Here is an 11,067-nt window from a genome sequence, read left to right as displayed (position 1 = left end):
CACACATGAGGGGGGAGCGGGTTGTTATTCCATTGGTGGCGATGGGAACAAATAAAGGCAGACAGTATGAATTATGTACATTTGTATATATGTATATGTCTGTGTGTGTATATATATGTGTACATTTGAGATGTATAGGTATGTATATTTGCGTGTGTGGACATGTATGTATATACATGTGTATGTGGGTGGGTTGGGCCATTCTTTCGTCTGTTTCCTTGCGCTACCTGGCTAATGCGGGAGACAGCGACAAAGCAAAATAAATAAATAAATAATATAAATATATGTGTGTGTGTGTGTGTCTTGTATGTATATGTGTGTGTGTGGGCGTTTATGTTTATACATGCGTATGTGGGTGGGTTGGGCCATTCTTTTGTCTGTTTCCTTGCACTACCTTGCTGATGCAGGAGACAGTGACGGACTATAATGAATATGTATAAATAACAATGATAAGAAAGATGAAAGCAAAACTAGGGAAAGTGGATTTAGAGGAGTGTGGCGATGAGGTATTGTGACTAGTGACAAACCTGTTTGGCAGAGGGTGCTGTGATGTGTCCTGAGAGTGAAGAGGAATTGTAGAAGGTTGTATGTTTGTTTTATGATGTGTTGAGTGTAGAAAATTGAAGGTAAATACAAGTAAAAGTAAAGTAATGGTGTTTGAATGGAAACAATGAAAGTATAGATTTTGTAAAACCATATAGCTTGAAAAAAGAAATTGTAATAAAGAGTTTTGTGGATATGAGGGGACACAGACCGTATGAAGTTAGATAATTCAAGTATTTAGGAGCTGTCTTGAGTAAGTTTGGTGATAAGGAAGGAGAGATAAGGGAGAGAGCAGTACAGGGTAGAAGAGTCAGTTGGTCCCTTAATAGAATAATGAAGGGTAGAGGTGTAAGTATGGAAGTGAAGAGAGGATTAAGGGAGAGCATAGTCTTCCCAGCCTTGATCTCTGCAGCCAAAACATGGATGTAAAATAAATCACAGGCTGTGGAAATGAGCTGTTTGAGGGGAGCATTTGGTATGGCTAGATGGGCTGAGGAAAGAAATGAGGGGGTTATGAGAGATGTGGTATGACAAGGAATGCAAAGGGAATGAACTGTTGTAGGTGAAATGAAATTCTTTGGGGTGGTTGGAGCATGAGGAAAGAATATAAGGCTGGGAGTTTTCAAGGAGATTGTATGATAAGTCAGTTAAAGTGATTGGTGTGAGAGGGAGACCACCTGTAACATGGGAAAAATACTGGAGGGAGAGAAATGGTGGAAGAATGCATGGAATAGTGTATGTGGGGAAGGCATGTAAGGGGAGGAATAATGGAGACTTTGGTTGTGGCTACCCCAGTGGAGACTCTGGCTGTGGCCATCCCTTTGATGGGAGATCCTGAAGGAAACAGGTATCAGAGATGTAGATAGATAGATAGATAGTAACATTTTCTTTGATATATTTACTGTCACTACTCTGTTCTTCCTCATAAACCTTAGCCTTCTTTTATACATGTACTCCAGCTCATCTCTTGCAGGTGCTTGCTGTCTTCTGCATTTGTCATTTACACTAACCACCTCATTTCATTATCTTTTGATTTTATCTGCCTCTCCCCTCTTTGTACTTTACCATTACTTTAGCATTCTGCATTTTTCTGCCACTTTTTTGAGAATCCATTTCGGGTGCATGCATTTTAGGTAGAAGCTTTTGAAAGCACTGTGGCCTGTTAAGTGTGAAGCACTAAAGGCTAAGAAGTGGCACTGAGTTCACTAGTTATGGAGACTCTTTTGCCATAGCTACCCCCTTGAGGGAGTTTCTGGAGGGAATGGGCATGAGAGATGTGGATAGATGGATAGATAAGTGTTTTACCAGGAGTGCTATCGTTAAAGACTTATGTTTCTTAAGCCTACATTTGTGTGGTTTATATCACTCAACCTTGAAATGGCAGGCATTGACCACAAAGTCCATTACGCCATAAAAGAATATCTTCCTCTTTACATGATGATAGATTAGGATTCAAAATTTAAGAAAGAAAACAGAAAAGTGGCCTGCTCCTGCAATAAATGAGTGCCCAAAAGGAGTGTGAGTGACATGTTTGTCAGCTCTTGGTATGAATGGAATGTTTCTTTTTTTCTGTTGAGCTTGGTTACCAGCCGTACTCTGATTTCATACACAGGCACAGTGTTGTTGGTAAATAACATAAATGTATATAGAAATATTACATCCTTCATACATTCAGGGTGAGGAGGATAGGCTGGCAAGTGTATGAAAGATTTTGAAGGATTTGCTTCTTTCATTTATGCTGAACACTTTACAGCACTCTGATTTAAGACATTTTTGTTTCATTCACAGGCATAGTGTTGATGTGAATAACATTGTTATATATATGTCAGTATAACTATGTTACAAATATGTGTGATTACATCATATGGCTGATGTGTGTGAAGAGAACAATAGTTTTTTTCTTTGGAAGTATTCTAGCTCATTAACAATCATGTAATACCAAAGTTTTCTGTTTACATAGGGTTATGAAATGTAACAATTCGGTGGTTTGTACATAATTTCTTCACAAGCAGGGGTTCAGTGGGGATGCTTCTCTTGCAGGCTTCCCTTCTCATGTAATCCCACTAAAATCAACCTGTAGGTCACTTGTTCCATCATATATCACATGTTATTCTTCCCTTCCCACTTCAACTGATATGTATGTGTTCCTCCAAATAAGTTAGGTCATTGAACAGTTTACATATTTTACACTAGATCATCATTTACACACGAACCTTCAGGTGCAAGACCATGAACTTATAAAAGTGGATTTAAGGGTACTGAGAATCACAAAAATTTTCCCACACCTTCCTCTGATGAAAGAGACCTTTATAGATTACTAATGGTTCAGAGTTTCTTCTAGATATTTAATCATAAGTAGGAAAAGTTAGCACATCAGATGAACTCACTTGCTGTTACTTAAAAAGAACAACTCTTAATGTCTGTTGCTGTTTAAGGGTTAATAGACTTCATTACACATGTTTGCTCATGCTTTTTCTTTAATTATTTTAAAATAGTATTTACTTCGTTATTTTCATTGTTGTTAATAGCTTATTCCTACTAACCAGTGAGTTATAAACATGACTATGCATTGCCTTTACATATTACAGCAAGGCTTCAGCTTACAAAAGGGTTATGTTCCTGAACAACTTGTTGCAAGTTGAATCCCTTGTAAGTTAAACCAGTGAAACCCGTGTTATGAATTGGGGTTATGTTTATCCATTATCATATTTTCCCTAATGCAACTCTTGTAGATGGATTATACTGTACCTGAAACAACTTTCCTTCCCACCCAAGTACAGTACCACTCTGATTAGGTAATTTAGATCTTCAATGAAAATATACAGAAAAAAGTGTTGTATTGAAACATGGGGATAAGGACTAAAGGTGATGCTGGAGTGGGGGTGGCCTGCCAGTTACTTGTAGGGAAAGGGAGGGGCAGTAAGGTTAACATCACCTCCTGAATTATCCAGTTCAATATATTTTGCTTATCACAGGTAATTCAGATGGTACTTGATGACAAGAACTTGAGGTGATAGTGGAGTGGAATAAGCTGCTGAGAAGGAGAGGAGGCTTGTCTGTCATTCCCTGAATCATCTGATCCAGCAACTGTTTCAGCTGGAGGACACCCTAACTTAATGAAAGGCCTCCTTTTATTGTAGATGAAGTAAATAATTGGGTAGTGATGAACAAAAACTGAATTTTCCCAGGTTATGGGATACAAATTGAATAGTATTTTACTGTGACAAGTTGAAATATGCATGATAAATGCATAAATACCTCAAATTTGGTTATATGTTGTATTATTAAAAGAAAATATTTGGAATATAGACAGATTTTAATTTTTTTCCAACTTGTCACAGGTTGAAGCTTACTTCTGTAAGTCAATACACGGCACCCAGATTCTTAGTCTGAAATGTCACAACTTGAAGCATTGTAACTTGAAGCCTTGGTATAATAAAATCTACTGCATAGTAGAAAGGGAGAAATATTGGGCATTTGCTTGAAATATTTTAGAATTTTCTAGGATCCAGAGTGCATTGAACCCTTCAGTTATTTATATACCTTCATCTTTGTATTTTTTCTTTTCAGCAAATGGTTCAGAGCCTATCAAGTGGAAGAAAATCCCCAACAGCATAAATGCAGTCAACAAATCTTCTGGTGCACGAGTCCTAGCAGTTGGCTTTCGTGATGGTATGGAAGATGAAACTCTTCCAGTTGATGAAAATAGTCAGGCCCACAGCCCAATCAGATTAGATGATGAATTGAGTGGAAAGAGCAAGGTTAAATCAAAAAAGCTTCAGAAACGATGGGCAGATTCCATGCGACTCCAAAGCGAAAGGGGACAAGGTTCACAGTGGAGTGCTTCAGCAACATCTCGGAAAAAGAAATCTGTTGGGCAGCCTGTTGATGATAGCAAAGTACAAGAAACAGGTGAAAATGTACTCTTTCTCAAGATGGAAGATGGAGAAGAGAGAGTTGTGAAAAATGATGAAAATGGTGATACCACAGAAAGTTTGATAGATACTGAAAAAGTATTGCTTTGTAACAGAATCACTCATATTCCTTCAAGTGCAAGTAATAGTATGTCTGTGGTTAGTCATGACTACTCTGACTCTGGTAACAATGAAAAGCCACAAGAGAGCACTAAAGTCTCCAATACAGCTGATGAAAGCATCAGGAAACCGAATAAGAGTGCTAAGAATGCCTTGGTTCATAAAAGAACTCTGTCTAAAGAAGATAAAACTACAGAAGTAAAATTTGCAAAAGTAGATGATAAATTGGCTGGAATTCCAAAGTCCCCAGAGGGCTTATTGCAAGAGCCAAAAAGTGAGAACATTTGTGGGGCTGAAGAAAGAATAAATCAGAGCTATCAGACACCTTTTGATGACGAACCTGTTCATGAGCATATGCGAAAACTCAAAACAGATTTACAGGTGATTGAGCAGCCCATCACTAGTTTTAGCGAGTCATCACAAGGTGCTAGCTGTCACACACCTCGGCCACATCTTTCAAGACCTGGAACTAGAGCCTCTGAGGGATCTTGCAGTAGTGTAGGATTCCAACAAGGAAGTTCTAAGAGGGCATCGTACTTGCGAACATCACACACAGGTTCATTCAGGTTCAAATCACACAAAAATATGAGGAATGCATTAGATGAGGCTGTAATTATTGGATATCGGTGTCCAACATGTAATAAAATTTTTCTTACAGAGTGGCTAATGATAAAACACAGTATCACTCACTTTAGGTACCAGTGTGACATCTGTGAACAAGTATATCCATCAGAAAGTATGCTAAAACATCACATACATGACCATCTTACAGGAGCATACGAAGATGAAAAATATTACTGTCAGCTCTCTTGTAAGATTTGCCATAGTCTTAAATGTGAATGTTATGAACCAACATTCTGTAAGACAAAGGATATACCTAGGGCATATACTAGGCCTCAAAAAGCCAGAAGAACAAAGAAAACTTTCATCAGCAAACCAAATTCTAGTCCAAATGATCATTTGTTGGTTACTTTAGCAGATTATAAGAGACTCTTTCAGAACTCCGGTGGCTTGGGGAATGTCAGAAGTGGAAGACCAGGCCTTCATATCTCACAGAAACCAGATACAGTGTTGGGAACCTCTAACTGCAATACCCCTCTGAAACTGCAGATACAGAGTAGTGAACTTGAAGCTGACATTAAGTATAGCAAACAAGAAGAGTTTAAGGAGTGTGAAAGTCAGGAGAGAGATTTATGTTTAGACAAAATGAAACAAACTGCAACATCATTGGTTAATTCCAAAGATACTGCAGGAGTGATTACACAAAACAACCTGATTGATATAAAAACAGAGTCAGTATCTTCTCCTCTATCAGAAGATCAGTTAAGTGTTGAGGAGGAATCTGTTGGTGTCGACAGAGGAAAGAGACCATGTAGTCGCAGAAGGTCAAATAAACTATCAAGTAATTTCGTTTACAGGGACACAGATTTTTATTATATGTGTGAAATGTGTGATGCTAGTTTCTTGTCTAAAGCAGAGCTGGGTGAGCACATGTTCTTCCATCGACTCAAGTCTCGTAGCCGCAGAGGGGAGAAGAGAGGTCCACCTGGCACTGCAGAAGAAGAGAGGGAAGAAGTGCTTAAAAGATTAAAAGTGGAAGAACTCCAAAATAATGAAGAAGTTGAAACCATCAATGTAGGAGGGTTTGAAAGGTTTAAATGTCCTTTGTGCAAGGGACACTTTGCATCGGTCACTGATTTGAATAGGCATAGGACCCAGGCTCATAAGGGATGTGAAACAGATATATCTCTTGATTTAAATGTGCCAGTTCAATGCACTGAAGTATTTCAGTGTACCTATTGTGAAAAATTTTATCGTCGGGAACGAGAATTGCGGAGGCATCTAAAGCATGATTGTACTAGTGCCCCAAAATACTTAAAGGATAAATTATCAATGGGTATTACCCTCACGTATCTTCAAAACCTGGGAGATGGACCTCACTATCGAATGGTGAAGAGAAATCCAGAAGAAAATTCATTGCACGATCCAGCTCTTTCAAAAACACATACCAAAACTACTCCTAGAGGTCCCATTACCTGTAAATATTGTTCTATGGTGACAAGAAGGGAGGCAGAAATGAAACGGCATGTTTGGAAGTACTGTCCAAAAATCCCAAAGGAGGTCGTAAAAAAATACAAAGAAGGGACAACTTTACAGGAGCTTGGTTTCTTGTATGCCAATGAAAAAATTGAGCCCTCTGAAAACACTGACCCACTTTCTATTCCTTTATCAGATGAAAGTGGAAGCACACTGTCTTTATTACCTGTCTCACAAGTACCTACAAGTCAGTCATCCATTTCTCAAAATGCCTTACCAGCACCTAATCCAGTGTTGCCATATCCTGTTCCTTTACCATTTGTGTCATCATCAAAATCAAAAGAGCCTTTGGTATGTTCGTATTGTGGAATATGGTATTTCCGTGAAATGGCTATTTTGAAACACATGAGAGAGAGATGTATAAAATTGCCAGCATTTGAGAAAGAGCTTCTGAAAAATGGGGCTCGCATTTGTAATGTACCTCAGAAAACAGAAGAATTAAGTAACTCTTCTAAAGTTTGTAGGGCAACATATAAAATGGTAAAAGTACCTGAACATCTTGCAAGTTCATTGCAAGCTTCTATACAGGTGAATCAAGACTCTGTATCTAAAGAAGAAACTGTAGGGTTAAATACAGAAATAACTAATGAAGGAACAAGAGTAGAATCACCTGCTGCAGTTGATGAAGTATCAGCTCTTCCAGTTATTCATAATCAAGCTGTGGGTCGTGGGAGGCTAGGGCCCAACAAAAAGGGCACAAGATGTCGAAGATGTCATGAAAATTTCAAATCATTTGAGGCTGTGCTTGCACATAGCAGTGTACACCATGGACCAAAGAAGGGTTTGTATAAATGTAAATTGTGCCAATTAAGGATGCCAAAATATAAACAATTGAGAGAGCATGTGTGGGAGCACACAGAGGAAACTCCCTATAGATGTCATGTCTGTGAAGTGAAATATCGGTCAAGTGATTCCCTTGTAGAACATCTCCGGATTCAGCATGAGTACAATTTAATCAATGAAAGGAATCTGTATAAATGGTTACCAGGACGTAATGGAAAATACAGGGAGATTAAACCATTAGTTAAAGATAACTGTGAGGAGAGTTTGGAAGATCTGGATGCTAATCTAGATAATCTTGCTGAAGTTATGGTTGTCACAGATCATGATATTTGGACGGGTAGGAATGAGGTAAAGACTTCTGGAGATAAAGATCTTAATGATAGAAAAACTACTGATGTTGCCCAGCAGGAAATGACAGGCAGCGGTCAAACTATAAAGTTAGAAAATACTAATCTTCATAATCTAGACATATCTAAAAATCCTCAAACTGTAAATTTATCCCCCCAAAATAATACAACAGAAGAGGGTTCAGAGTGTGAAACTTCAAATCTCTTAGAACACAGGAATGCAGAAGTAAGACAACCTACTATAGAGACTAACAGTTCAGTACAAAAAACAGAAGGTAATGAAAACACAGAAAAGCACAATCCTACCTCAGGAACAGATAATAAAGAAATAGGAGAAAGCATACATATTGAAAAGAAAACAATGAAAAGAGATGATAGTGTAAAAGTGGATGAAAAACTTGAAGAGGTAACAAATGAAACAGGACAGTTAGAACACAGCTCTGGGAAAACAGAAGGGCAGGCTTTTATTATTGGTTCAAGGGGTTTAAAGGCTGAAAAGGAAGACTCATATTTGTTAGCAGAGAGTGAAAAGGCAGAAGGAAACAGTGTAAAAGTAAGATCTGAAAGTCAAAAGGTTAAAGAAAATTTGGAGATAGGGGATGGTGCTACTGACCAAGAAGTGTTAACTGCAGAAGACGACCAAAGAGAGGCAACTTCAAAGGAGGATAGCGAAGGAGTGGTAACTGCACAGGGGGACAGTCAAGGAGAAGCAACTCGAGAGGGGGATAACCGAGGAGAGTTAACTTCAAAGGAGGATATCAAAGTGGACATAACTGCAAAGGAAGGTAACCAAGCTGAGATAACTGCAGAGGGGCACATCCAAGGTGAGGTGACTGCAAAAGGGGATAATCATGTAAATATAGGTTCTGAGGTCGTTAATCAAGTTGAGGTACCTGCAAATAACCGAGAACAGGTAATTGTAAAGGAAAAAAAGCAAGAAGTAACTGAACAGGGGAATAACCATGGAGAGATAAAAGTAAATGGGGATAGCCAAGAGAATGTAACTGCAAAGTGGGGTGTTCACGGAAAGGTAACTGTAAAGGAAGGTGAAGTGGGGACAAAAAGAAAAGTCAGAAACACACCAGAGGAACTAGGGAAGTTAAAGAGTATAGTGATTGAAGATGAAAATAGTTTTGAAGATAGTTGCACGGAGAATGGTGAGGGCCTTTTGTCAAATTTAGACAACCTAGAGAGTGTGGTGGAAACCATTCAGCTTACTGATAAGCATTTTTCCTGATGTATAAATCAACTTTTCATGAGATGTAATGTATATAGATACAAAATCGCTTACTTCAAATGGAATATTGACTATATTATCTACCGTTCTTGAAAACTTGTTAAAAGGTTATTATAAGTTTTCATTATGCACAGATGTATCATTTATATTATTATATTTGACTTGATACAATCATGGGTAGTACTTCTTGGATACTACGTACATAAATGTGCCAGGTTTTGATCTGAAGATAATTGATGTCACAAATTGTTATTAACATACTTCAGGGATTTATCCACCTCTAAGTTTGTGATACCCAAAATGGAGGTTATATCATAGTATGTATATAAATAGGTCATAAGGAAATTTTTTAAGTGATTTGTTAGGCCTAAGTACAAATAAATAATATCAAGAGGTCTTTTGTTTGATTAGAAATGAATATTTTGGCTGTGGTTTCTTTACCATTGGAAATGATATGACATGGTATTGTCAACCCAATTTACTCACTTTAAAGACTTTAGGAAGGGCTAAATTGGAACAATTAATGGATCAGTATGAAGAAATGTAGGAAAATATCCCTCGTCCAATGCAAGTTCATTTCCCATTTTTTAGTTTGAGTTTGTACAAGTGATACATTTATTGTTCCCATGCACCCTTAAGCATATTCAGAATTCCCAAACACTGAAACTCATTAATTTTCTAAAGAATTATTTATTAGTTTAAAGTAATATTGTATTGTGAATACTCAAAAAGAAAAGTATTCCTCATTTGATTTAGACATTCTTTTCATATGCCCATTTTCAGAGGAGCCTACCATTCGAACTTATCCTTCAGTTTGGTAACTTCAATTAATCTTCACCAGGGTTATCAGGACACCATAATTATCCATCCTAACGTAATGCTGTATCTCATCTAATATCATTTCTCCATTCAAAGTATAATGGGATGGATCAGGTAGCTGCAGTCTCCCAATGTTCCTTGTCCTCATACCATGATTGGTGTGTTAAAGGGAAACACTGACTTCCACACATACAAATCCTCTTCTAACCTTTTCACATTAAGAGCAATTTGCATATATCAAGTGAGAATAGTGTCTCCATACATACCACCATCTTACAAAAAAATGCTTTCCTTCTTTTCATTGCCCACTCATTCTTGACTAATTTGTCATTGCCATACCTTTTACTTCATTATGCCAGCCTGAAATGACTCGGTCATATGCCTTTCTGATTATTTAACATCATTCTGTCAGTCTGTCCGAATTTCAAATGTGCTATAGAAATTGTCCATCTCTTTTGCTCATATGTTTACCTATACTGAGCACAGTACCTGGGTTTCACACCCACACATGGAACAAGTATTCCATACAAGCTTATTGCACACTCAACCTAAATCTTGCTCATCTACCAGAGTTTTCAGTGAACTCAGTTTTTCTTCATGGCATGACTGAAGCTATTCCATTACCATTGTACAAGGAATGCAAAGAAATAGTGAAATCACACAGAAGGATAACAGGGTAAATTACATATTTTCCATTTGAGTGCATTTTTTGGCTTTATTTTTTGTATTTAGCACTAAACTTGGGGTTATTTCAATATATGAGGAAATTCAAACATTAGAATAAGTTAGTGATTTAGGAAGTTTAATCGAAACCTATTAAGATGACAAGGAAGACAATACATATATTGCACGTCCTTCATTTTCATCGAAATGAACGTTCAAAATTTTTTTGAACAGGTTCAGTTCAGGTGACAGAATTATCTGTGGGCCATGAAGGAGAGTAACAATTCTGGTTGTGTGTGTGTAGGCGATCACTTTTAACAAACACAATGAGTAAGAGATATACTCAAGATAGGTTGTGTGTGTGTAGGCGATCACTTTTAACAAACACAATGAGTGAGAAATATACTCGATATTATAGTAGAGTGGTTGAAAGACCCCAAATGTGAAAAGTGGAGGAGGATGAGACAAAATGTCTTTGCAAGTACTGCCATTGTTCATTGTCCGCCAAAAGTGGTAACATTGAAAGACTCAGATAAACATTAAA

At 37.6% G+C, this 11,067-nt stretch overlaps 1 protein-coding gene across 1 annotated transcript; it reads left to right on the top strand.

The window, feature by feature from the left end:
* The first annotated feature begins 1,310 nt into the window (after positions 1-1,310).
* LOC139764919 (uncharacterized) lies at positions 1,311-9,435 on the top strand. The gene is made up of 4 exons (XM_071692000.1): positions 1,311-1,390; positions 3,132-3,192; positions 3,885-3,930; positions 4,039-9,435. Exons 1-4 carry the CDS (start codon positions 1,311-1,313, stop codon positions 9,039-9,041), a joined length of 5,190 nt encoding a protein of 1,729 aa, XP_071548101.1. The 3' UTR covers positions 9,042-9,435.
* The last annotated feature ends 1,632 nt before the right edge of the window (positions 9,436-11,067 follow it).

This window comes from Panulirus ornatus, chromosome 4 (assembly GCF_036320965.1).
Source record: "Panulirus ornatus isolate Po-2019 chromosome 4, ASM3632096v1, whole genome shotgun sequence".
NCBI classification, from domain to species: Eukaryota; Metazoa; Arthropoda; class Malacostraca; order Decapoda; family Palinuridae; genus Panulirus; species Panulirus ornatus.
Note: the sequence above shows the minus strand (reverse complement) of the source record. Positions and strands in the feature narration are given on the sequence as shown.